The sequence below is a fragment of the Oncorhynchus mykiss genome, chromosome 26, assembly GCF_057628025.1.
Source record: "Oncorhynchus mykiss isolate SJ-2025 chromosome 26, ASM5762802v1, whole genome shotgun sequence".
Classification (NCBI taxonomy): domain Eukaryota; kingdom Metazoa; phylum Chordata; class Actinopteri; order Salmoniformes; family Salmonidae; genus Oncorhynchus; species Oncorhynchus mykiss.
Genome location: NC_143047.1, coordinates 14,788,163 through 14,815,991, shown reverse-complemented (window position 1 = coordinate 14,815,991; position 27,829 = coordinate 14,788,163). Strand labels below are relative to the sequence as shown.

The following is a 27,829-nucleotide window of genomic DNA, read 5'->3' as shown; positions in this document are numbered from 1 at the left end:
CCAAGCTACTGTACTGGTCTGCCTTCCATATAAACACACCATGTGAAGTCCACCAAGCTACTGTACTGGTCTGCCTTCCATATAAACACACCATGTGAAGTCCACCAAGCTACTGTACTGGTCTGTGCCTACCATAGCATTTTTCTGCTAATTAATGGTCCCTCTGTATTTCTCTTTCATTACTGGCTATCAGTGAAAAGTACAGGAGAGTTTAGGAATCTAGTGGAACACTGTCTGGAAAGAGCTTCAGCTCCCTGGGACCATGTGTCTGGCTCGGAGCCCCGTTCCAAACTACTTACTGATTTTACTATTCTAATGACCTCACACCAAACCAAATCACTGCACAGGAAATGCAATAATTGGTGGCAGGTAAACATGAGGTAAGACAGTGCAGGCTTTTCCATTTGGACATGGCTCTCGGGGCCACTCCGTAGGAACTTCCTTTTCGACTTCGACAAGCTTCGGTCTGCATCTTTTCATTTTACACAATCTATAATCTATCAATGTCAACATCTAAAACCATCGGTGAACATCAAACACAAAGCTCTCATTAATATCAGTATTTATCGGTGAGGTTAGGGATATAAATAACAGCATGCATCAAAAGAGCTGTGGTTTCTCTCTGCACTTCCCCTGTGTGTAAGACTGGCCCCCTACCCAGCTCTAGATGTAGACATCTCTGGGAGAAACGCTCTGGTTCAGGCACAAGCATTTCACTACACTCGCGTTAACATCTGCTAACCATGTGTATGTGACCAGTAACATTTGATTTGATTTGCTGTCCATTTGAACTTCAGTTCTGTTGTTATGCCAGCGGGTGAGTGGCATCCGTACACTCCTCCTGCTGTGCATACTGCGCCTTGTAATTTACATGATGAGGTAAGTTAATGAGGCTCGTGTGGAAAACCATCAGACTGAGAACTGTCCAGGACTGTTTAGTAGAGTCACGCTGACCAGGTATTTTTAGTAGGTTTCCACAGTTCTGAAAAATGCCAGTCTACCAACCAGCCTTTTCAACCAAGGGGAGGATCTTAATGACTTCATCAATCCCAGAAAATCCATGAGAAAACCTCATGTCCTTTTACTGATGACCAATAATTGATGAGTGGACGCAATGATTGCACGATGCAAACATAATGAAATACACGTTCATTTCATAAGAACCCTCTCTCTAAAGTTGTTTATGAATGTAAATGACTCGTGTGAAGACTACTGCCATTCCATTTCCAAGATTGTGCAGGCCTGCTATAAGTTGATTGAGAAGATAGGGTTAAATGTCTCATACAGGATCCCTGATGATGATGCAGCGTCAGTCAACATCAATTTCTATTAAGGGTTCATGTTTGGTTTCACCGCGATTTAGTGGACGATGAAGAGTGAGTGACAGCATGATGACAAGTGGATAAGTTGTATAAATACAGCCTTTTATTTGGCTTTGATCTAATGTTCCTATAATTACATTTTCTGATCTTAATGAGATTGTGTCTATGAATAGTTTTTTTTTTTATATATATGTAGTGGATTTGAAAGTTAATTTATCATGTTTAAAGACACCTTGAGTCTCTTAAATTCTCATTAGGTGAAGAAACAAACTCGTTCAATTGGATCCAGCTGTTGTAAAATTTCACACTAATGCCGCACTGTGCTCAGGTGCTAAGTGACGGGTTTCTGATGTCGACAGTGCAGGGTAGTCTGGTGGTGAGAGGGATGTTAGTAGAATGGGATTCACATGATTAAACCGATGAGGGGCTATTCTGTTCTGACCCACCTTCTCACAAATGGTGAATCAATGTATGAATGTGTCCACTCCACTGGTTGAATAATGTCAAGTTGAATGTTGTCCTACTCGTATATAGTAGCAACAGACTCCTAAATTGGTAAGTACTTATGTTTACATTCACCTTAACCTTCGTTCAGAAACTAAGCAATGAGTCATGGAAGATTTTCCATCACCCGTTCTGTCACATCTTCTCTACAAACTAGCTAGATGTGTGATCGCTATGGCCTCATGTTGTTGGGCTACACATGTAAATCAAATCAAATATAGCTGTAGTTTATAGCTTTTAGTGCTCTCATACGTCAGTATATTGCTGTTGGCACGCCATTAGGAAAATCACACAGACACTGTTTATCAACCGATCGAAGTCTGGATAAATGAATACGAATAATACGTTGACATTCATCAGAGTAAGTCGGATTCCCGAAGTTGACACTATTTTTATATGAAATTTGTGTGGATTTGTGATAGGGTATAGGGCGGCAGGGTAGCCTAGTGGTTAGAGCGTTGGACTAGTAACCGGAAGGTTGCGAGTTCAAACCCCCGAGCTGACAAGGTACAAATCTGTCGTTCTGCCCCTGAACAGGCAGTTAACCCACTGTTCCCAGGCCGTCATTGAAAATAAGAATTTGTTCTTAACTGACTTGCCTGGTTAAATAAAGGTAAAATAAAAAAATAAAATAAAAATAAGCATGCCCCTGTGAAGAAATTTAGAATCAGTGGAAGGGACAATCCCTGGTTTTCAGATAACTTGGCAGAATTCATTAGAAAGAGAAATGTCTCTTGAGCTCAAGCTGCCCCTGTTGACTGGGCCTCCTTCAGAGCACTAAGAAACAAATGCGCAGGATTGATCAGGATGTCCAAATCATATTTCTATCTACAGTGCCTTGCGAAAGTATTCGGCCCCCTTGAACTTTGCGACCTTTTGCCACATTTCAGGCTTCAAACATAAATATAAAACTGTATTTTTTTGTGAAGAATCAACAACAAGTGGAACACAATCATGAAGTGGAACGACATTTATTGGATATTTCAAACTTTTTTAACAAATCAAAAACTGAAAAATTGGGCGTGCAAAATGATTCAGCCCCCTTAAGTTAATACTTTGTAGTGCCACCTTTTGCTGCGATTACAGCTGTAAGTCGCTTGGGGTATGTCTCTATCAGTTTTGCACATCGAGAGACTGAAATTTTTTCCCATTCCTCCTTGCAAAACAGCTCGAGCTCAGTGAGGTTGGATGGAGAGCATTTGTGAACAGCAGTTTTCAGTTCTTTCCACAGATTCTCGATTGGATTCAGGTCTGGACTTTGACTTGGCCATTCTAACACCTGGATATGTTTATTTTTGAACCATTCCATTGTAGATTTTGCTTTATGTTTTGGATCATTGTCTTGTTGGAAGACAAATCTCCGTCCCAGTCTCAGGTCTTTTGCAGACTCCATCAGGTTTTCTTCCAGAATGGTCCTGTATTTGGCTCCATCCATCTTCCCATCAATTTTAACCATCTTCCCTGTCCCTGCTGAATAAAAGCAGGCCCAAACCATGATGCTGCCACCACCATGTTTGACAGTGGGGATGGTGTGTTCAGGGTGAGGAGCTGTGTTGCTTTTACGCCAAACATAACATGTTGCATTGTTGCCAAAAAGTTCAATCTTGGTTTCATCTGACCAGAGCACCTTCTTCCACATGTTTGGTGTGTCTCCCAGGTGGCTTGTGGCAAACTTTAAACTACACTTTTTATGGATATCTTTAAGAAATGGCTTTCTTCTTGCCACTCTTTCATAAATGCCAGATTTGTGCAATATATAACTGATTGTTGTCCTATGGACAGAGTCTCCCACCTCAGCTGTAGATCTCTGCAGTTCATCCAGAGTGATCATGGGCCTCTTGGCTGCATCTCTGATCAGTCTTCTCCTTGTATGAGCTGAAAGTTTAGAGGGACGGCCAGGTCTTGGTAGATTTGCAGTGGTCTGATACTCCTTCCATTTCAATATTATCGCTTGCACAGTGCTCCTTGGGATGTTTAAAGCTTGGGAAATCTTTTTGTATCCAAATCCGGCTTTAAACTTCTTCACAACAGTATCTCGGACCTGCCTGGTGTGTTCCTTGTTCTTCATGATGCTCTCTGCGCTTTTAACGGACCTCTGAGACTATCACAGTGCAGGTGCATTTATACGGAGACTTGATTCCACACAGGTGGATTGTATTTATCATCATTAGTCATTTAGGTCAACATTGGATCATTCAGAGATCCTCACTGAACTTCTGGAGAGAGTTTGCTGCACTGAAAGTAAAGGGGCTGAATAATTTTGCACGCCCAATTTTTCAGTTTTTGATTTGTTAAAAAAGTTTGAAATATCCAATAAATGTCGTTCCACTTCATGATTGTGTCCCACTTGTTGTTGATTCTTCACAAAACAATACAGTTTTATATCTTTATGTTTGAAGCCTGAAATTTGGCAAAAGGTCGCAAATTTCAAGGGGGCCGAATACTTTCGCAAGGCACTGTAAATGCAGTCACAGAGAACCTGAGCAACCCTACCAAGTCAAATCAGTGTCTTCTGGCCTTCCTAACCATTTAACGATGGATTCTAATGAAGTGAAGGATAAAGCCGACATTGTAGGGGTTTTTAACAAGCACTTCATATTTGCTGGTTCAGTTTTTGATAATGGTGGAGCTCTGTTACAGTAAACTATGATATAGGCCCTCATGTGAACCATTTGAACTTTGAGCCTGTTTCTTATACTGAGGTCTATAAATCACTAAAGGCAATAGACACTAAAAAGTCTGCAGGTCCAGACAATCTGGACCCCCTACCTCTTAAAGATAGCAGCCAGTTTTATTACTGAACCTGTGGCTCACATTTTCAACTTGAGTCTCTTGACCAATTCCATACCCAGCATTTGGAAATCAGGTTAATTCTTCCCACTGTTAAAGGGTGGAGATCCCACAGATGCGAATAACTATCCTCCTATCGCTAAACTCCCTATCCTGGACAAAGTCTATAAACCCCTTGTGAACTCACAGTTAAAAAAACTTCTTCATTGAAAAGCACATACTGATCGGGGCACATCACCACAACTACAGCTATGGCAGTGGCATATGACATCATAAATGCACTTGATAAAAAGCAATATTGTGCTGCTTCGTTTGTTGATTTATCAAAGGCATTTGATTCTGTTGACCGTGAATTGATGCTAGCTAGACTCAGTAACATTGGTCTCAGTGAAGGGACAGTAAATTGGTTTAGGAACTATCTTTCTGACAGAACACAATGTGTATATACTGACAATCACAAGTCTAGCTTTCTTGAGATTAATAGAGGCGTGCCCCAGGGTTCCATTTTAGTTCCTGTGTTGTTCTCAAATTTTATTAATGATTTGGGTAATGGGATGCAACCAGCAAAGTTACATCTATATTTAGATGATACAATCTATATGCAGATGATAGTCATATGTGCTCCTTCTCTGGTTCAGACTGTTGAAGAGCTCCAGACTGCTTTTCAGTCACTGCATGCCTCCCTTTATGGTCTCAAACTGGTCTTGAATGTACAAAAAATAAAATTCATGACCTTTACCAGAGCTCGCGCTCAGACAGAGAAAGTTAGCAATGTCACATCTGGTGGCTTATCCATTGAAAAGGTGTCATACTACAAATACCTAGGTACATGGTTGGATGACTATGGATAATCTTGTGAGGAAGCTTAAATTGAAATTGGGTTTTTATTTTCGTAATAAGGCTTGCTTCCCGCTTATGGCTAGAAAAATCTTGTTCGGGCCACTTTTCTCTCTAATTGATTATGGTGACTTGTTGTATATGCATGCAGCCTCCTCCGTCTTAGAGAGACTGGACTCTGTTTATCATGCATCCTTGCACTTTATTACAAATGCCAGTTCACCATTGCACCTTGTACCAAATGGTAGGTTGGACCTCACTTATTATATGCGCAGAAAGCTGCATTTGAATGTGTTCATCTACAAAGCCCTTTTGGATCAACTCCCTCCTTACCTCTGTAGTCTAGTCTACTTCACCACAAGCAGTTACCATACCTGGTCTGCTAGGTTATTGCTACTTAAAGTCCTCAGGACATTCACAGTATTAGGCAAGACTTCCTTCTCATCTTGTGCACCAGAGGCATGGAATTAGTCTACAATCCATGCTTCATCGAGATATGTTAGCACCTCTGAATGAATTTTAAATATTGATGGAAGACTCTGTTACGGAGTGTAAATGCTTTTTTTTAGGCTGGATCATGTTATTGTATTGTATTGTTGTATGTTTAAATTCTGTAATGTATTGATTGTTGCTGCCTTCTTGGCCAGGTCTCCCTTGAAAAATATACTCAGGGTCTCAATGGCTTTTCCTTGTTAAATAAAGGTTACATTTAAAAAATATATATATAATAATCACAGAATTCTTAGTTAACTTCAACCTCTGTTCAGAATCTAAGCAGTGAGTCATTGAAGATTTTCCATCACCCAGTCTGTCACATATTCTCTCCTAACTAGCTAGATGGGTGACCGCTATGACCTCATGTTGTTGGGCTACACGTTTATAGCTTTTAGTGCTATTGTAAGTCCGTATATTGCTATTGGCACGCCATTACGGAAAATCACAAAGACACTGTTTATCAACAGATCGAAGTCTGGATAAATGAATACTAATAATAAAAGGCACGAATCTGTGTGTTTACTGTCCTAACATGTTGTTCATAATAACTGTTTTCATGGCCTCTAATCTAAACTGTTGATGGGAGCAGCTTCAGAGAAATGTTACTGTGTGTTGATGTTGCACATCAAAAGACAACCACACATGGGATGAAGCCATTGTGATTACCAATTCACATTAGAGGCTATTTCTGGCATTTCAACTTGAAACCATTAATATAATCGTTTAGGAATGGGTGTGTTGTGTTCTTGTCTGTGTTGGAAGGTCTTTGACTCTCTCTTTCTCACTATAGTTACCAAAGTATCCTACTCTCTTTTTGTATAGTAGAATACTGACATGGACCTACTCCAATGCGAAGGGTAGGAAGTACCAGACCATCCATCGCATGTACGTTGCATGGTGGTTGAAGATGGAATCCACAGTATGGGGAATCAGCTCCACTGGCTGCCCCAGCACATTGTTTTTGTTGATAAACTGAGGCGCTTCGCGCAGCATGGTTAAAACATAAGTGTTTTCAGTCACTTCTTTGTTATTGTAATATCCCAAATGGATGGGATAGTTTCACCATTAACCCTTATCACTTGTGGGAATTGGACTATATGGATAGGGCTAAAATGAAATGTTCCTTACAGAATAAATATGAAAACCATATGCATAACCATGGTAGCAATTGAAATGGAATAGCATGTTTGTATTTGGTTAAAAAAATAAAAAAATAGATTTTAAAAATGGGAGAGTTAGGAAATTATTAGACTAAAGATGAGGACAGTTGACCGGACAAGACTCAATCCAAACATTACACTGTTGATTTTATGCACATTTGACATTTACTGTACCTCACTTGTCTATAACAACATCTGAAAATACTCTGGATACATTCAGTAACATGATAAGAATATTCCTGAAAAATGCGGGGTAGGTGCAACATAAGACATCAAAATGACAAGGGTTTGAGTCAGAGGACTAACTGGTGTCTCCAAGTGGCCACTCACCTCTCCAAAGTGTACACAGTTCCCAAGTCATTTCAATGCACTTTCGTGACTTAAAAAAAGAGCCTTCAACTATAAGGTGCTTTGTTTCGCTCTCCTAGCTGTGCCATTGAGGAACTAGAGCAAGCACATTACTGTTGTTGTTGTAATCTGGGTCAGGTGGGCCTAATTTAAAAGCATGTTCTATTGCCAACATGACTAGCTAAGTTATAAAATATGTTACAGTTTTAGGCTTTTACAATGCAATTCAGGGAAAGAGATCACCATTTTGGTGCGCATAGAAAGGGGTCAAGAGTGCATGCGCGTTGAGATACATTTTCTTCACAATAGACAAACATGTTCAGAAGACCCGAGAGTATGACCCCATGTCATCTTGTAACTGTACATCAAACACAGATCATAAACGCTTTAACCAGGTTCCATGTCCACTTAAAATGACGACCCACCTGACTGAGGTCAACTCTCCCTTATGTCTATGTCTAGAACTGGGTATCCTCATCTATAGACACAGAGGTACAGCAGGTTACAGTAAGCCCCCGACCTTCCCAGAAGCAGCAGCAGAGTGGGCTCAGTCATACTTGCGGTCTCCAGTCTTCACGCTCTCAGCTGGCTTCCTGTGAATAGCACAGATCCGACCCCTGGGCTCTTCACTGAGCTATATAAGCGAGAGAGCAGCAGGACCGTCAGCACAGACACAGCACCCTGCATACAGGGAGGAGAGAGACTACTGAACACTACTATACAGAGATACTCACAGGGTAAGACTGAGATCATAGCCACCTTCTCTTTCCCTCTCGTTCCCTGTTGACCCATCTTTGAACTTTACTGTTAACTGTTGTTCTTTCAGACAGATTTTTTTACAAACGATTTGGGGGTGCTGAAGCGAGTTCAGCTTCTGTTCTTTGAGTGTTGGTGTATTGATGACATAAAATTGTTCAACATTTGTGAGTTCAGACATTTCATAAAATACTGTAAGACATTCTCATTAGTCTGTGTGAACTTGAAAGTTTGACGTATTGACGGACAATAGGTTTCAGCTTGCATGTGTGTAGCTATGAGTGTTGGTGTGTGATTGTGCAAGGAGGTAGCCTGTTCATGGGAATAAGTAAAAGTGTGTGCGTGGCTTTTCATGGGATATCATTTGTGTATGTAAGTGTGTGTGTGTGTTTTCTATTTGGCTGGTGTAGCCCTGTGGTTGGTCAATGGATGCAGAAACGTTTTAGTGTTCCCTTGACACCAAGTGATGGCTAGCACAGATGTGTCATTTGAGAAGGGTTCTCCATAATGGTCTTTCATTCTGTATGTTTCTGCACCCGCCTCTAGTGTCCCCCCAAGACCTCAACGCGTGAGAAGGATTTAAAAAAATTGCAATTGTTTTATTTGATAAATCTGTCATTCTGCTTGGGGTATTTAACCACCAATATACTGTATGTTTTTAATAAAAAATATAAAAAAAATCAGTGAAAAAAATGCATTTAATAACTGTAACCGGGTTGTAGAGCAGTGGAGGCTGGTGGGAGGAGTTATAGGAGGACAGTCTCATTTTAATGGCTGGAACGCCATTATCGGAACAGTCAAACGTAGTTGCCATATGTTTGATACCTTTCCATTTATTCCATTCCAGCCATTACATTAAGTCCGTCCTCCTATAGCTTCTCCCTCCAGCCTCCTTTGGTGGAGGTCCTCTACTTGATATGTTTGAGATATTTAAGACCTAATATTCCATCCAGGGAATCATATGCAATAAAAAATCAAATCATTAAATTTAGTACTGTGGAACACAAAGTTACACTAGACTGTTTTTGTGTGTTGTTAATCTGCCAGCAATGATTCTGGCTAAGTATTTACATTTTCCCTCTACAGGGGTTGCTGGACTACTCTCAGTGCCCTCGTGCCTGGCGTGTGAAGGTCATTACCACAAGGTCAGAGGCAACAGCAGTGTGCCAGGATGTGCTGCCTGTCAACATGGGCTCTCCTCCTAGCTCTGGGAGTCACCACTACGGCACAAGGTCGGTCTTCATTAGCAGTTATTATTTACATTCTTACTGTCCCCAATACACACACACAAACATCCCTAACATGTACACACACATCCCTAACACACACACACGAACATGCAAGACACACACACACAGCTCGGTTTGGGAGCTGTAACTCCATAATTCATTCACAAGGCTCAGTTTGGGAATTGTAACTATTAATTCAACTGGAAAACCTTTACATTTTTTTCAACGTGTCAAAACGTAAACCAGGATGATATCCTGTATGTGGAAATTCGATTATCAGTGATAATTTCATTATACAGTTGAGAGTTATCTAATGTGAATTTGAGAAGTCAGAACAGAGGTCTCCTGACATTGACAGCAGCCTGGTGATCCTCTGACTCTGCAGAAGCCTATGCTCCTTCTTCTCCCAAACCGTTAGTAAACAGAGGCATATTGTTGCATGTCCCCATTACGGATTCTGCTCTACAACCTTAAGTAGGCGGGATATGTATAAGCCCAAGGCTAAGGAGACACCTGTCTGCAATTGGCCACACAAGTATGTGGCAGTAGCGTGCTTATACTGAGCCCCAATGTGAACTCAAAACAATTATAGTGTTTGGTGGGTACTGTAAATGCAATGGTCTGGGAAAAATCCAAATGTGCATTATGTAACACTGTACACTACAAATGTCAGTCTGTAAATTACACAGCAATGAGAATGAATAAATGAGTATCAACATCTTGGGATCAGTGACATTAGTACAAAGCAGTTGATCGTTTCAGGCTGAGAGTAACGATGGGACATAAATGGATAAGAAATCAACTCTTGTAGCCTTTTCACTGTTGGTCCACAACATATTTCCTTGACCACTTTGAAATGCCATTGGCACATTCGTGTGTTGGAGCAATTCATTTTATTTCCAAAGTACAGGGCAAATCACCAGAAATAGATTAGAGTGTGGCATAACATGAAGAGAAAGTCAAAGTCGTAAAATATTGTTCCATGACTCAGAGTATAGTTGAAAAGTTGAACGATTTGAAAGATACAGATTCATTCCAATTGCTTTACGGGTGGCCAGACTACTCTAGGAAGAAATAGCCAGAGGTTTGGTCTGTCTGGTCCGAGGTTTGGCCAGTCTGGTCTGAGGTTTGGCCAGTCTGGTCGGCATTAAGGCATTGGTCAGTGATGTCACAACAGGTCAATCATGAGTCATCGTGAGGTGTGTGTGATGTTTTACAGGAACATGGAGGAGAGACAGTTTGAGAGCTGCGAGACAAAACAACCCTGCAGTGTACCACTCTGAAGGTAACATCCCAAAATACATATCTTTACACAATTGTCACTACTGTGGCTTTAAGTCTGGTTAATGTCCATGTAATAATATGGTATGAACTAGAACTTTCAGAATCACAGCCCAATGGCACCAGTTATGTTTAGCAGCGAAAAGAGCTAAACAATGTAATGCCATTGTTTTATGACCAAAGAGGAAACGCTAACATTCTGAAGTAGTACTCACTGTGCGACATTCTGTGTCCAGATAACGATGAGTGGACCACTTGGTTCAACGTGGACCACCCTGGAGGTCGAGGAGACTATGAGCAGTTGGATGCTATCCGTTTCTACTACCGTGCGCGGGTGTGTGACGCCCCCCGGGCCCTGGAGGCTCGCACCACTGACTGGATTGCCGCTCGCAACACGGGGGAGAAGATCCACGCAGACCCTACCCTGGGCTTCTGGTGCGCCAACGCTGAACAGGCCCCTGGCCGCAACTGCTCCAACTACGCTGTGCGCTTCCTGTGCCCTAAAGGTCAGTCTGGTATGTGTGGCTGGGAGCCTTACTTTAAATACAGTTGAGAAGTAGCTACTGTATTACGTCAAATAAAACGCTTCTATAATAGTAAAAGGCTTAATTTATCCTCCAAGCAACATTTCTATCTACTGCAATTATATCTGTCTTTTGTAATGGAGTGAAAACCTGTTTTCAATCAGGCAACACTGGGTCAGAAGGCTCTCAGGATGCCTGGGGTCCTTGGTCAGACTGGAGCCATTGCTCTGCCAAGTGTGGTCAGGTGGCAATGCAGGTGCGCTCCAGGAAATGCCAGTCCCAGCCTAAGCAGTGGGATAAGCAGTGCAGCGGACCTACAGTGGAGGGTAGAGCCTGCAAAGGACCTGAATGCCCTGGGACTGGTGAGTCGCTATCAACATCTCCATTACAGCTATTAAATATGATGGAAACTTCTGTAATGTCACAGTACCATTAGCATTTTATTCTAGAAATGGTCATGATCTAAACCAATGTGCAAAGTCCCTGTCTGACATGTTAAACTGTATTGCTGCTGTTGTTCCAGGTTGCACACTGCACTGTGAGATGGGTAGGGTGAATGCAGAGTGTGACGCCTGCATGTGTCAGGACCACATTGTACTGGGCTCTGTCCGCAGTGCTGGAGGTCTCCCTGCCCCAGGGGCCACCATCCTCCGCTTCGGCCCCAGCTCCAAACTCCTCACCCTCACTGACCACAATGGACACTTCCGCATCCCAGGGATCTGTCCCGACGGCAACGCCACACTGACCGTCCAGCTGCGAAACCATGCCCCTCACACAGTCACTGTGCCCCACAGCACCGAACACACCTCTGTCCTCAGTATCATGCTGAAAAGAGCAGGTAAAATGGTCACAGAAAATGAAATGAAAGCTGACATTGTTACATTTCTCTGTTTTACATTGGTCTCAGACACTGTAATGTGATCCCTCAGAGAAGCTCCATGTGGTGAAGAACCCTGAGAACAAGGCAAGAAGAGAGGGCCAGACAGCTGCTCTCTGCTGCAAAGTGGGTGGATCACCAGAGCCAGAAGAGTACCAGTGGTAAGCCAATGGATCTCTAATGACCGCTTGAAAAATGTTATATATCAAAATCAAACAGATTTAGCTGAGTATAGTGTTCAACAGTCTTCTGTGACTTGGTAGGTTTCACAACGGCAGCCTGCTGGACAGGAAGCAGCTGAACTATGACAGCACGCTGGTCTTAAGAAACCTGAGCATGGAGCAGACTGGGGAGTACTACTGCAGAGCCAGCAACCAGGCTGGGGCCATCAAGTCCAAACCAGCCATAGTCACAGTCTTAGGTCTGATCCCAAAGCACCACGGTTGATATTTACTATGTGAACAGCCATTAGCGTGACATCAGTCAATGATCAGATGGAGAATGAAAGGGTATTGATTTTCTCAAAATAATTCCATTGTATAATCAGATTGTAAATCTTTTAATATGGGATGTTCTCTTTTCTACCCCTTTCTCCTCACAGGTAAAGATCAACCTTCATGTAACCCAAAACCCGAATCCTACCTTATTCGCTTACCTCATGACTGCTATCAAAACAGCTCCGACTCACTCTATTACGACGTAGGAAAGTGCCTCTCAGGGACTTGTGCAGGACAGCTGGACAATGGAATCAGGTGCAAAGACTCAGTGGCATACTGCTGTGGGGTGGCAAAGATGGAGGAGAAACAACTGAAATGCCAGGGCTATGAGCTCCCCACCATGGTGGTGACCGGATGTGGTTGTCAGAGGTGTGTGGAGACCAGAGTCATTGTGCGTGGGCGGGCTGTGGCCGCAGACACTGGGGAGCCCATGAGATTTGGTCACGTCTACATCAATGGAGCCAGAGTCAGCCGCACAGGCTACAAAGGCACCTTCTCCATCCAGGTCCCCCATGACACTGAGAGGCTGGTGATGACCTTTGTGGACAACATGGATAAGTTCGTCAACACCACCAAGGTTCTTCCATTCAACACCAAAGGGGGCGCCGTATACCATGAGATCAAGCTTTTGAGGAAGAAGGAACCAGTGACCATCAGCTCAACAGAGCTCAACACTCTTCAGCTGGGAGAGGTGGAGGGCCAGGATCCTATTGCTGAGATCCAGATCCCACCCAACTCCTTCTACAAGCAGAGTGGAGAAGTATTTGTGGGTAATGTGAAGGCTAGCATCACTTTTCTAGACGCTAGAGACGTGTCCACAGCAGCAGCCGCACAGAGTGACCTCAACTTCGTAGGAGATGAGGGTGACACCTTGCCCCTAAGAACCTATGGTATGTTCTCAGTTGACTTCAGGGACGAGGAGGCCGGAGAACCACTGAACGCCGGAGAGGTGAAGGTGAAAATGGATTCAACACAGGTGAAAATGCCTGAGCACCTGGACACCATGAAGCTGTGGTCCTTGAACCCCGACACAGGCATGTGGGAGGAGGAGGGGAGCTTCCAGATGGAGAAGAAGCAACGTGGTAAAAGGGAAGAGAGGACCTTCCTCATTGGGAACATGGAGATCAGAGAGAGGAGGCTGTTTAACCTGGACGTCCCAGAGAACAGGAGGTGTTACATCAAGGTGCGAGGCTTCCGCAGCGATCGCTTCATGGCCAGCGAGCAGGTAGAGGGAGTGGTGGTGACCCTGATCAACATGGAGCCCACTGCAGGTTACTCCTCCAACCCTCGTGCCTGGGGACGCTTTGACAGCGTAATCACTGGCCCCAATGGTGCCTGTCTGCCTGCCTTCTGCGACGACCAGAAAGCTGACGCATATTCTGCCCATGTCATGGCCAACATGGGAGGAGAAGAACTCGAGGCAGTCCCATCTGCTCCCAAGTTTAACCCCAACATCATTGGAGTCCCTCAGCCATACCTGGGCAAGCTGAACTACAGACGGTCAGACCACAATGACCCCAGGTTAAAGAAGACAGCCTTCAGCATCAATGTGGCCAAGCCCAGCCCAAACACAGCTGAAGAGCTCAACGGACCTGTGTACTCATTTGACCAACTGAAAGAGTGTGAGGAAGCCCCATTTACTGCAGGCCACTTCCGCTTCACCAGAGTGGAGGGAGATCGCTACGATTACAACACAGTGCCTTTCAACGAAGACGATCCTATGAGCTGGACAGAAGACTACCTGAGCTGGTGGCCCAAGCCCATGGAGTACCGAGCTTGCTATGTCAAGGTCAAGATCAATGGTCCCCATGAGATCAACATGCGCTCCCGAAACCAGGGCGGCACTCACCCCAAGACCGTTGGCCAACTGTATGGCCTCCGCGACACCCGCAGCATCCGCGACATGGACCAGTCCACCGTCTCTGCTGTGTGCCTGGAGTTCAAGTGCAGCGGCATGCTCTACGACCAGGACCGAGTGGACCGCACTCTGGTGAAGGTGATCCCTCAGGGCAGCTGTAAGAGGGACAATGTTAACTCCATGCTTCAAGAGTACCTAATTAATCACCTGCCTCTAGCCGTCAACAACGACACCAATGAGTTCACAATGCTGGCACCACTGGACCCTCTGGGCCACAACTATGGCATCTACACAGTGACAGACCAGGACCCCCGCACAGCTAAAGAGATAGCACTGGGACGCTGCTTTGATGGCACCTCTGACGGCACTTCCCGTGTCATGAAGAGCAACGAGGGAGTGGCACTTACCTTTACCTGTGGCAACCGTGAGGTGACCCGTCAAAGCGTGTTCCAGGCTCTGCAGAACTCCCCCGGGCAGTCTCCGGCGAGGGCAGTGAGGGATGGCCGAGGCAGGAAGCAGAGAGCAGGAGCCAACGCACTCCGCAACAGCCGTAGACGCAGTACTCGGAATCCCACTGCCACACGCACCTCAGGCTAAAGCACAGCACTACAGATCAGGGTCTCCACATCAGACATGTTGGCAAATCACTAAAGAAAGTGGGTATTGGTGATGGGATTCAAATGTATATATTTTAGCCCTTTAGTAAATATACACAGGTTTATGTCTTCATAATGTACTGTTTGTAATAACATTTAATTTGTTACTGAAATATGTTTTTCAATTGTAAGGCCCATAACCATAAATTCATAACTGAACAAATATTTGCTCTATAACAACACAGGTAACGCCCAGGGAACATGGAGATTTTAATGTTACTGCAAATATTGTATTTTCTTCACCTGTGGTGTGATTAATATTTACTACTTGAAATTGTAAATAATGGGATATTTATTACACATGCCATTCAAGAATGTGATTAAGACACCACGCCCAAAATAAAACAAGAACCTGAGAACGATTGCCGATTCGCTTGCACAAGTCTTTGTTGGCGCACATTCACAACATAGCTGACAACATTGTGAAGCGCACACTAAACAAGCTACTTCTAATTCACGAAAGCCATAACGGTCAGTGAAATCAGGTAGGGAAAAAAAGTAAAGAAATTGGATCATTTAGACCAGTGATTTTATTAAATTAGATGCATATAAAACACTGAAGAGCTGGTAATCTTTTATGGTATATTGTACACCATTTCCAATTTCCTTAACAATTTGAAAACTATCAAATGTTAGAAAATAGGAATAAACATGTCCGTTTCTACCAGTATGAAGACTAAGGTCAGCCCATAAGCCCCCTCCTCGTCTCACTTGATACAAGCCCGCAGAAGCAATGTTAAGGAGACCAGTTGTGTGAGAACATGCCAGATCACAATTTTATCTGCATTAGTAGTAATTGATGAGCAAGTCCTGTTTGTCATGCACACAAATAAACTAAAATCACTCAACTGTTCAAGGATATTCAAGAGATGTATCCAGAGGATGTCCATGAGGTTTGAGTCACGTCTATGGTAAAAATAAATTAGACTTGGGCGGTAAAACCATATAATTTTGAAATACAGACGGTATGATTTTGAATACAACTGCTTAGAACAACTATCTTAGACATGCCAAATAAATTATCTCCAGCTATACATTTGGTTTGCTAACTTACTAGATCAGTGGCTAGCTTGCATGATCAAGCTTCTTGGTTACAGCAGAGACAATCAATTCCCTCCTGGATAAATCCCTGTCGCTTAAAATGTATTTTGAGCGTACAGGACCAGTATGATGGCATGAAAATCTAGATACCGCCCAACTCTAAAATGCACTAGACTTGTCTATCCATTTTTACAGTGAATGCATAAGCCCCATGTAAAATCTCCAACTACTAAACATGTAGTGTCAGTTTCAAAGCATGAACGCAACTTTCAATGGATAAAGATAACATGTGTATTTGGCAACCAACGTTATAGATACTATATACTTTCCTGTAAGAAACCCATCGACAGGTAAAGCGAAATATCTATATTTATAGACATTCTGGGTGAAATTATTTGCATAGAACCTAATTTGTTTAGAGGTCACTGCAGTAGCAACTGGAATTTGACATGAGCATATAATTTCTCAAAATCAAAAACGTGCTCTACAAATCGCATACAGCGTGGAAAGTATTTTTCACTGTGTTTTGTATCTTTTTATGAAGTTTGGAGGCTGAATGAGAGAAAAGGCCATTTCATTATGTAATAACAGAAGTGTTGGTACTGGATGCTACCTGTATAGTCCCTCGGATCATTGAAGCAAAATGAAAGGGCGACACATTGTTCAGGTTTTTCCAGAATGACACTGGATAGCATGAGAAGTACAGCTGCATTTCTGAGGGTTAAAAGGTGAAAGGGCAGTGGGGATATAGCCGTCGTCACATGAAGTCATCATAGTCTTGGGTGTAGCCACCATCGAATTCTCCATAGTCTGCAAGGTCATCTTTCCCCTTGGCTTTCATACCGCCACCAAGTACAGCTCCTTTCTTCTTCTTCTTGCCTTTGATTGCCTGTGGAACCAAAACAACACTCATTGCTACAAATAAACAGTTGGTGTTCTTCAAAGTGAATATTCATGTAAATGGGGCAACCAGGGTGTAAGTTAGTTCCTTGAGCAGAGTCCAATGAAATGCAATATGGAGGTACTGGTAAAGGGCTCCCTCCACTGAATGTAAGGAGAACTACAATTCATGAAGAAAACTCCAGAAGGATGACATCATTTTTGTTCAGCATGAATAAGATGATCAACAACTTACTTTTTCTTGCTTCTGTTTTTCATTAAGTAGAACTGTCAGGGAAGAGCTGATTTTCTTTAAGTCTTCAACTTCCACTGTGTAGAAACAGGACATCTAGTTTAGACACGTTAACACAATGGTTGAGCCTGAATGTTAGTGAACTCCAAATATGTCAAGTCAAACCATTGTTGAATGGCTTATGTATATAAACATATCTCGACATGAGGTATGACATGTAGTTTGGCATTTGTTTTAAAGTAATAAGTGCACAAACCTAAAACACACTGAATAATAAAGTTTCATAATTCATGAAGGATGTTGAACTCACATGAAATACAAAGCTCCCGAAACAACGACTCCAAGAAGCTTGAATAATGCACAGATTTTTCATACTGTAATATCTTCACTTTCAGCAACTTTTCAAACTCTGTGAAGTCCTCTTTAGAAGATGGGCACATGGCTTCAATTCCAGAAACATTGTTTGTGGTACTACCCCCTGACATTCCTGAAATGACAAGGACAAAAACTAATGAGAACACACAATAACAGTATGGCTGGCTAGTGGGTAAACCTGACGGGATACTCCAGGACCTTACCAAACGCCTCCTTTGCCAGCTCCAAGTCTGCTTCCTCCTGCATCTTCTGGACTTTCAACTTTTCTGCTAGCTGTTGTTCAGGTGTAAGCTCTTCCTCTTCATCTAACTAACAATAATAAAAAAGTTAAGGATTCATAAGAGAGAAAAGATTCAGAACTGCAAGGTTAATCCAACATTTCCTAAACTTACATTCTTTTTCAGCTCTTGTTGCTTTTTCCTTAGCCGGTTTTCTTTCTCCTTTATTTTTTCGGCCAGTTTTTTCTTCTCAGACACTTTGGCCTCTGAAATAAAAAAGCAAGGTTAGAGCAAACCTCTGGAACAGACAACACCATCAAATCAAGTTGAAAGTACACATTTTCAGCCAGTACACGATGATAATAAAAAGACAAGGCAGCAGCCAGTATGATGCAGGAAAATGTTTGTGATCTATTCACAAAAATATATACAGGCATGTGCAGATCAACATATGATATATGACAACAGGCTGCAGCCACTACTTTCTCAAACCATTGGTTGTAAGTTGTATATTTCTGCACCTGATTTCTTTGCCTCTGCTTTCTTCTCTTCCTCTTCATCATCCCAGTTATCCTGCAGAGGGAGAACAGACGAATGAGTCAAATGATGTGACGAGGCGTAGTTAAGTGGTTGGTTCTGGGACTTAATTTTCAAGGAAATCAACAAGATCTGAGGTCGAGACCAACTGCATTATCAAACATCAGAAGACATGCCAGAACCAGTCACAGCCACATTATCACAAAATGTAGTTATGTAAAGCATTTCAACCAACATTTGGCAATTGTTTCATATCCACTGAGGCCCCAATAAGGGAATAAGACAGGTACCTAGCCCAAGTCGTATGAAAAAAACAACGTTTCTCTCGGTGTAGGCCATCATTGTAAATAAGTTGTTCTTAACTGACTTGCCTAGTTAAATAAAGGTTTCATTTAAATAAAAACAACTGTAGGCCTACTGTACTGATCAAGTTTTGCTTTGAGGACATGAAAACACCATACGACTTCAACACTACCTATATTCGACAAACTATGGTCAACAATTGAAACTGCTTTGCTAGCCTTTTCCACAGCTGTATGATCCCATAGTAACGCTATACATTCGGATGACTTTCTAGACAAATGGTGAAAATGAGTCAACGGGATGAGTCTGTTGAAGATTCTCGAAAACACATTTTACGTTTAGCATATGTCAGAGTTGGAAGCATCTAGTAGTAAGGCTCAATTCAGTCATTTCATCATCTGGGAAGATGCTAACTTACATTCAAGTGCATATGTATCAAATTAATAACAATGCCTTGAACTGACTTCAATGGCCAATCGCAGAAAGACTATGATTCATGCTTATCTTAAAAGCTAGCCAGTCAACACATTAGTTCAGAGATAACTTGCCAAGTTAGCTGCTAACCTAAAAATCTAGTTCAGTAGCTAACGTTAGCTAGCTTCTAATTACACCCCCCCCCCCCCCCCCCAAAAAAGGAACTAACGTAGATCAATTCAAAAACAAGTGTCAGAGAACGAGTCTATGCTCAGCTCGAACCAAGAGACACACGCTGACAGTTCTCACATGTGCGGCCTCACAGCTTGTACAAGATCGAGCTAGCTAAGATATCGGTTAACGCTAACTAGCTAGAAACGTGGATAATGCTATGCTAGTTGGCGGCTAGCTAGCTAATGTCCACAGACTAACTAACAAGGCGTGTTGTGTTAGACACAACTAACGGGTTAATGATGACCTGAAATATGGCCTTCATCGTGTAAGTAGCTAGCTAGTTAGTTGTTTGGTTACCTTCACATCTTCATCTTCGTCTTCGCCTTCCCATTTGTCCAGCACTACCGCCTTTTTGATCGGCGCGACGTCCGGCTCGAAGTTGTCAGCGTCTATAAATACACATTATAATGGTAACTAACAGTTATCTCAAACGTTCAGAAACGATAAACGAGCTATTATCAATCACAATGTTACACATATTTCCCAAAACCCTAAATATAGCTGTCGCACGATATAATTTCTAACTTTCTTCTCACCCCAATCGTCGGCATCCGCCATCTTGGCTGTGTGTGTGTGCGGGTTTGACAGAACTCTGAACTGAAAGCGGCAAAGCAGATGGAGAAAGTAGATAACGAGGCTCTGCAATGCTAGGAGTTGCTGATCTTTTTTTTTTAAAAACATTTTATTTCAAGACAGGAAATCCCCTTCATGGAAAAGTATGCCTTTTGAGTAAAAAAAAAAAATCGCACTGTCCCTTAATCTTACATTTTAATATGAAATATTTAATTAAAGGCATAATCTCTCATTTCAACACCATGACCCTGCCACTTTGTTTAGGAAATGTAGGCGAAGCTGAGATGATTGACAGCTCCATGTTAAACGTATTTTTCAGCTAAACATTTTGCTGCCAAGAAAAAAATCTAAATTAAAGGAGTACAATGCAGAAGTTATTTATTAGAAAACATATTTATATTTTAGTCAATGCCACTCTGACATTGCTTGTCCTAATATTTTTCTTTATTTTTAGATTTGTTTGTTAGATATTTTTTATTTCACCTTTATTTAACCAGGTAGGCAAGTTAAGAACAAGATCTCATTTACAATTGCGACCTGGCCAAGATAAAGCAAAGCAGTTCGACACATACAACAAAAGTTACACATGGAGTAAAACAAACAGTCAATAATACAGTAGAAAAATAAGTCTATATACAATGTGAGCAAATGAGGTGAGACAAGGGAGGTAAAGGCCATGGTGGTGAAGTAAATACAATATAGCAAGTAAAACACTGGAATGGTAGATTTGCAGTGGAAGAAAGTTCAAAGTAGAGAGAAATAATGGGGTGCAAAGGAGCAAAATAAATAAATACAGTAGGGGGGGGGGTTGTTGTTTGGGCTAAATTATAGATGGGCCATGTACAGGTGCAGTAATCTGTGAGCTGCTCTGACAGCTGGTGCTTAAAGCTAGTGAGGGAGATAAGTGTTTCCAGTTTCAGAGATTTTTGTAGTTTGTTCCAGTCATTGGCAGCAGAGAACTGGAAGGAGGCGGCCAAAGGAATAATTGATTTTGGGGCTGACTTGCTGGAGCGAGTGCTACAGGTGGTTGCTGCTATGGTGACCAGCGAGCTGAGATAAGGGGGGACTTTACCTAGCAGGGTCTTGTAGATGACCTGGAGCCAGTGGGTTTGGCAAAGAGTATGAAGCGAGGGCCAGTCAACGAGAGCATACAGGTCACCGTGATGGGTAGTATATGGGGCTTTGGTGACAAAACAGATGGCACTGTGATAGACTACATACAATTTATTGAGTACGGTGTTGGAGGCTATTTTGTAAATGACATCACCGAAGTCGAGGATCAGTAGGATGGTCAGTTTTACAAGGGTATGTTTGGCAGCATGAGTGAAGGATGCTTTGTTGCGAAATAGGAAGCCAATTCTAGATTTAACTTTGGATTGGAGATGTTTGATATGAGTCTGGAAGGAGAGTTTACAGTCTAACCAGACACCTAGGTATTTGTAGTTGTCCACATATTCTAAGTCAGAACCGTCCAGAGTAGTGATGCTAGACAGGCGGGCAGGTGCAGGCAGCGATCAGTTGAAGAGCATGCATTTAGTTTTACTTGTATTTAAGAGCAGTTGGAGGCCACGGAAGGAGTGTTGTATGGCATTGAAGCTCATCTGGAGGGTTGTTAACACAGTGTCCAAAGAAGGACCAGAAGTATACAGAATGGTGTCGTCTGCATAGAGGTGGATCAGAGACTCACCAGCAGCAAGAGCAACATCATTGATGTATACAGAGAAGAGATTCGGTCCAAGAATTGAACCCTGTGGCACCCCCATAGAGACTGCCAGAGGCCCGGACAACAGGTCCTCCGATTTGACACACTGAACTCTATCAGAGAAGTAGTTGGTGAACCAGGCGAGGCAATCATTTGAGAAACCAAGGCTATCGAGTCTGCCGATGAGGATGTGGTGATTGACAGAGTCGAAAGCCTTGGCCAGGTCAATGAATACGGCTGCACAGTACTGTCTTTTATTGATGGCGGTTATGATATCGTTTAGTACCTTGAGCGTGGCTGAGGTGCACCCGTGACCGGCTCGGAAACCAGGTTGCACAGCGGAGAAGGTACGGTGGGATTCGAGATGGTCAGTGATCTGTTTGTTGACTTGGCTTTCGAAGACCTTAGATAGGCAGGGCAGGATGGATATAGGTCTGTAACAGTTTGGGTTCAGGGTGTCTCCCCCTTTGAAGAGGGGGATGACTGCGGCAGCTTTCCAATCCTTGGGGATCTCAGACGATATGAGAGAGGTTGAACAGGCTGGTAATAGGGGTTGCGACAATGGCGGCGGATAGTTTCAGAAATAGAGGGTCCAGATTGTCAAGCCCAGCTGATTTGTAGGGGTCCAGGTTTTGCAGCTCTTTCAGAACATTTGTTGGCCGAGGTTGGAGTAGCCAGGAGGAAGGCATGGCCAGCCGTTGAGAATAGCTTGTTAAAGTTTTCAATAATCATGGATTTATCGGTGGTGACCGTGTTACCTAGCCTCAGTGCAGTGGGCAGCTGGGAGGAGGTGCTCTTGTTCTCCATGGACTTTACAGTGTTCCAGAACTTTTTGGAGTTTGGATGCAAATTGCTGCTTGAAGAAGCTGGCCTTTTCTTTCCTGACTGACTGCGTGTATTGGTTCCTGACTTCAACAACATCAACAATAGAATTAGCATACAATTTCATCCTACATCCAACACTCCCTCAAACCTTGAGCTGTCCTTCCACTCGATCCTGATTCCTCTTCTTATTCAGACTCAAAGTTACAAAATATACATTCTGAACGTATGTACTGACATAATACGCATCTAATTTAATTACCCTCTGCTAAGATCAAGACAATGTTAACTTCAGTGATATTTGCTAGATAGGTAGCCTAGTGGTGCAAGATCGAATCCCAGAGCTGACAAGGAAAATTCTGTCGGTCTGCCCCTGAAAAAGGCTGTTCCTAGGCCATCATTGAAAATAAGAATGTGTTCTTAACGGACTTGCCTAGTTAGATAAAAAATTTAAAAAATAGACATAGCTGTCAGCTGCACACGTCACAAAATCAATCGTTGTTTATAGGAGAAACGTTCCGGGCTGGGTCAAACACGACATGGACACAAAGAAAAACAACAATTTGATAGGAGGCAATCCAAAACACGGAAGATAAACTGACATGTGTTTTTGAATCCTCACACTTGTCTGCCCGGATGAGGGACACAGCCAGAATGGTGTCAGTCCTTCAACCTTCACCAAAGATGACATGGCCATATCTGGGAGGCCAGCTGCAGATAGTAACAAGTTAAGAGGATTTGAAACTAATTTCAGGCACTAGACATATTTGTGGTAGCAAAACAACAAAAGGCATGTTGCACCTGCCAGTGCTCCAACCTCAATGAAGACCTCAGGGCGCCAGGAGCTTATGGGTCCAAAAGCCAGGCTATGGCTCAGCAGTCCTGTTAAAGCCTGCAGCCTCAGAACTGCCAGGAGGGGGAGAGGTGAGTTACAGACAGTTATATCATAGTGAAAAATGTTTTGGAAGTTATAGAAATGCATTTATTAATGTCTACATTATTTTTTTCCCATGTTTATTCTATTAGTCACCTTCATGCATACTTTTAAATTATATTATGTGAGCTTAACATAAAATATATAGATGTTTTGTGTCCCCTTAAAGTATACATTTTAGAAAGTACAAATTTTACTGTCTCCACTACAACAACAAAAATACATGCAATTTTGTCTTTGAAACATTTAATTTAAATCCTTTGAATTCCATTCATTCCTTAGCAAGACTGATTCTTCTGGGGAGTGCCAATATGGCCGACCTGTGGCTTCAAAGCCACTCACTGGCCAATACAATCCAGTGTTTATATGGGTTTTTGAGGATTTCCTACACTGGACAACTTGTTACAGCTGTTTGTAAGTAATCAATAAGAGTGGCATTTTTTTTAATGTCATTACATTAACATAAGGGGGGCATCATAGCTATAGTCAAAAAAATCACGAGTTTATTTAAACCTACTGTATATTTAACCTTTTATCATGGTTGGGTGTCTTGACTGATTTGTCCAAAATAGTGTGTCATAAAACATGACTTTCCTGTCCTTGCATTATTGGCAGTGTATGTTATTGTTATATAATATATTAAGCATTATCAGCTAAATTAGCCATTACACTTGAACCCTGTAAGAATCCTGTATCTAGCTGTCAGACAGTTTTTTGAATAGTGATCTCAGAAATGCAGTGCAACTACATAATTTTGTATTTCCTTATGTTGTGGGTAAAAACAGTTTTTCATGGGCACACAAATCCCAAATAATGTATGCATTGCAAAATCGAATGTTTCTGACCGAAAGAGTCACCTTACCTACAGTTGAAGTCGGACATTTACATACATATTCTTAGGTTGGAGTCATTTAAAACTCGTTTTTCAACCACTCCACAAATTTCTTGTAAACAAACTATAGTTTTGGAAAGTCGGTTGGCAAGTGGCAAGTCTCCTTTGTGCATGACAAGTAATTTTTCCAACAATTGTTTACAGACATTATTTCACTGTATCACAATTCCAGTGGGTCAGAAGTTTACATACACTAAGTTGACTGTGCATTTAAACAGCTTGGAAAATTCCAGAAAATTATTGTCATGGCTTTAGAAGCTTCTGATAGGCTAATTGGCATCATTTGAGTTAATTGGAGGTTTACCTGTGGATGTATTTCAAGGCTACATTCAAACTCAGTGCCTCTTTGCTTGACAACATGGCAAAATCAAAAGAAATCAGCCAAGACCTGGTTCATCCTTGGGAGCAATTTCCAAACGCCTGACGATACCACGCTCATCTGTACAAACAATAGTACACAAGTATAAACACCATGGGACCACGCAGCCGTCATACCGCTTAGGAAGGAGACGCGTTCTGTCTCCTAGAGATGAATGTACAGGTGGTGCGAAAAGTGCAAATCAATCCCCAAAAAACAGCAAAGGACCTTGTGAAGATGCTGGAGGAAACAGGTACAAAAGTATCTATATCCACAGTAAAACAAGTCCTATTACTACATAAATTGATTGGCCGCTAACTTGAGAAGCAACTGCTCCAAAACCGCCATAAAAAAAGCCAGACTATGGTTTGCAACTGCACATGGGGACAAAGATTGTACTTTTAAGAGAAATGTCTTTGGTTTGATGAAACAAAAATATAATGACAATCGTTATGTTTGGAGGAAAAAAGCGGGAGGCTTGCAAGCTGAAGAACACCAGCCCAACCGTGAAGCACGGGGGTGGCAGCAACATGTTGTGGGGGTGCTTTGCTGCAGGAGGGACTGGTGCACTTCACAAAATAGATGGCATCATGAGGGAGGACAATTATGTGAATATATTGAAGCAACATCTCAAGACATCAGTCAGGAAGTTAAAGCTTGGTCGCAAATGGGTCTTCCAAATGGATAATGACCCCAAGCATACTTCCAAAGTTGTGGCAAAATGGCTGAAGGACAACAAAGTCAAGGTATTGGAGTGGCCATCACAAAGCCCTGACCACAAAGCCCTGAAAATGTGTGGGCAGAACTGAAAAAGCGTGTGCGAGCAAGGAGGCCTACAAACCTGACTCAGTTACACCAGCTCTGTCAGGAGGAATGGGCCAACATTCACCCAACTTATTGTGGGAAGCTTGTGGAAGACTACCTAAAACGTTTGACCTAAGTTAAACACTTTAAAGGCAATGCTACCAAATACTAATTCAGTGTATGTAAACTTCTGACCCACTGGGAATGTGATGAAAGAAATAAAACGCTGAAACAAATAATTCCCTCTACTATTATTCTGACATTTCACATTCTAAAAATAAAGTGATGATCCTAACTGACCTAAAACGGGGAATTTTTACTTGGATTAAATGTCAGGAATTGTGAAAAACTGAGTTTAAATGTATCTGGCTAAGGTGTATGTAAACTTCCAACTTCAACTGTAAGACAGAGGTCTCAATGTGAGACAGAGTGGCACTCTCGTGTGACCTGCCCCACTTTGAGAAAACCCAGGAAGTACTGAAGAACAAACTGCTGCCTCTCAAACAGCTGTCTGTGTTCACCCTGGTCCCGGCCCTGAATGCAGAGGGCTCTGACTCAGAAACAGCCTCGCTATACGCCCCTGGGTCATCAGCCTGACTAGGGGCCAACAGGCCAAGGCAGCATAGCACCTGGACACCTCTAGGAGTCCTGTCAGTGGACACCTGCAGGATTCTTTTACAAATCCATCCTTTCCTGATTCCTGGTGTCGTGTAGCAATTGTAACACCTCTCAATAACTTTAAGGACACCCAAATTAATGAATCATGACAATGGTCAAATCAATTGCAAAGGAACTAACCTTGAATAAATAATGGAAATGGATGTGTTAAAGACGGAGGGAAAAGTAGAGCAGGAAACGTACCTGGGGAACCTGCTGCAGCGTCGCTTTGGGAAGGAAGAAAAATCATCATCTGTCCACTTGATTGAGTGTCTTCAGGGCTCCAGTTCTGAACGGGGCTACGAGCGCACAAAAAGGCTCATTTTTCATTTGATGTGAGGAGACAAGAGTTATCACGAAAGGTTAAATGGGGTGTGTGGGGTGGTTGTTTAAGAGGGTGCTACAGTACCCGAAGGTGCCTGACTCCTGTAGGATCTGTGCGACGTTGTCCCTCTTGCTGCTGTTGTAGCAGAACTCTGAGGAACTCCAGGCTCTCCACAAAGAAGCTCCGCACCAGCTGCACAAACACCTCATCCACTACATAGGTCGCCATGATGCCCAGTGAGCAGAACTCATCCTCAGTGAACAATAATCTCCTGTGTACATGCCCTGGGGGAGAGAACATTTTCCAATTATACCTGTAGATTATTTTCAACATAAAGAATTCAAATCGAAGACACCAAAGTTAAACCCCAGTCTTAATGTGTTGGCAGTAATGGGGTACAGGAGAGGGTGCTGACAAGTCTCTGCTCCATCTTGTCCACCAGAATATCCTGTTTTGTACTGGGTAGGAGCAGGACGTGATGGGAGTCCTTCACAATCATCTTCCTGAAAGTATCCGTCATGCCAGCAGGGAACTTCTTAATAGTGCTCACCCTGCAAATGCACACAGACAAGAGCATGCACACACACACACACACAGAACGTTGACAGTGATGCATTGTTGATGCTCAAACCATCTGTAGTGATGATTAATGGCAGTAAGACCGACTCACGGCAGGGCCAGAGCGATCTGAGCACCAAGGTCTCCCAGCAGCTCAAAGAAGAAGTCAAAGTAGTACAGCTCCGCGATGAAACAAAAGCATGAGGGTTGTCAATTACGCTTATATAACATATCTTTATACCTAACAGTGGAACCATGCCAAATGTTAACCAAATTCCTCTGAGCCAGTTAATTGAGTTAAGTATTTGCTCATGTACCAGTGAGGAATGGAGGAACAGACTGCTCTTTCATGAATGCAAGGACACTCCGCATTGAGGAAAATGATGGCTTGTCCCGGATGAGCTGTCGCAGGGCTGTGCAGCTTACACCTCAAGCAATGCTTCCAAGGGCACTGTATAACCAGAGAGACAAAATAGATTACAAATATGAATGGGAGCACATTCACAAGAGGTTAGTAATAAATCAACTGCAGCTATGTTGACATAGATATGCACTCACAGAAACGTCTCAGTGGAAAGATTGGGCATGGTCTTCACCAGTCTGAGACACCACCACATAGTGACAGCTGGGACCTGGTGTGTGTGTTGACAGTCACAGATACGCTGTGTGTGTTCAGAACATAGAACAGCCTATTTAAACAGTCAGGGCAAGGGTTGTACAACAGGCCGACCTCTCCACTGACGGTTAATTATTTAACATCTAATCAAGACCGTGTCATACACACCTCTGCATGACAGAGATGAGACCTACATTTCG

General features: G+C 42.6%; 2 protein-coding genes and 1 long non-coding RNA gene across 6 annotated transcripts in view; 1 reads left to right on the top strand and 2 right to left on the bottom strand.

Moving 5' to 3' along the window:
• The window catches only part of LOC110506443 (cartilage intermediate layer protein 1), a 28,349-nt gene extending 12,863 nt beyond the window's left edge, over nucleotides 1–15,486 (top strand). Inside the window, exons 1-9 of one of the 4 annotated variants that reach the window (XM_021586055.3) lie at nucleotides 7,593–8,193; nucleotides 9,299–9,444; nucleotides 10,661–10,726; nucleotides 10,959–11,228; nucleotides 11,411–11,608; nucleotides 11,770–12,084; nucleotides 12,176–12,284; nucleotides 12,387–12,544; nucleotides 12,725–15,486. In XM_021586055.3, coding sequence (XP_021441730.3) covers nucleotides 9,384–9,444; nucleotides 10,661–10,726; nucleotides 10,959–11,228; nucleotides 11,411–11,608; nucleotides 11,770–12,084; nucleotides 12,176–12,284; nucleotides 12,387–12,544; nucleotides 12,725–15,075 — 3,528 coding nt within the window. In that variant the 5' untranslated portion in view covers nucleotides 7,593–8,193; nucleotides 9,299–9,383 and the 3' untranslated portion in view covers nucleotides 15,076–15,486. Of the gene's footprint in view, nucleotides 1–7,592; nucleotides 8,194–9,298; nucleotides 9,445–10,660; nucleotides 10,727–10,958; nucleotides 11,238–11,410; nucleotides 11,609–11,769; nucleotides 12,085–12,175; nucleotides 12,285–12,386; nucleotides 12,545–12,724 lie in introns of those variants that run through there. The other 3 variants (XM_021586053.3, XM_090222225.1, XM_021586054.3) reach the window with 3 other exon arrangements.
• Nucleotides 15,487–15,646: 160 nt separating this feature from the next.
• Nucleotides 15,647–20,064, bottom strand: LOC110506444 (eukaryotic translation initiation factor 3 subunit J-A). Its single transcript, XM_021586056.3, has 8 exons — nucleotides 19,925–20,064; nucleotides 19,686–19,777; nucleotides 18,422–18,473; nucleotides 18,075–18,166; nucleotides 17,886–17,991; nucleotides 17,618–17,794; nucleotides 17,311–17,384; nucleotides 15,647–17,064 (listed from the first exon to the last, which is right to left on the bottom strand). Exons 1-8 carry the CDS (start codon nucleotides 19,944–19,946, stop codon nucleotides 16,933–16,935), a joined length of 747 nt encoding a protein of 248 aa, XP_021441731.3. The 5' UTR covers nucleotides 19,947–20,064; the 3' UTR covers nucleotides 15,647–16,932.
• A 2,941-nt stretch (nucleotides 20,065–23,005) lies between these two features.
• LOC149971383 (uncharacterized) lies at nucleotides 23,006–27,464 on the bottom strand. Its single transcript, XR_016492242.1, has 3 exons — nucleotides 26,540–27,464; nucleotides 26,335–26,429; nucleotides 23,006–23,391 (listed from the first exon to the last, which is right to left on the bottom strand). It is a non-coding gene; the product is annotated as an uncharacterized LOC149971383 (long non-coding RNA).
• Between the last annotated feature and the right edge of the window lie 365 nt (nucleotides 27,465–27,829).

Excerpts from the sequence above, each read along its gene's own strand:
- LOC110506444 (XM_021586056.3), bottom strand. The coding sequence starts at position 19,946 with ATGGCGGATGCCGACGATTGGG. Across the intron at positions 17,992-18,074 it reads AACAAGAGCTGAAAAAGAAT|TTAGATGAAGAGGAAGAGCT; the intron begins GTAAGTTTAGGA and ends TATTATTGTTAG. Across the intron at positions 17,795-17,885 it reads GCTGGCAAAGGAGGCGTTTG|GAATGTCAGGGGGTAGTACC; the intron begins GTAAGGTCCTGG and ends TTGTCATTTCAG.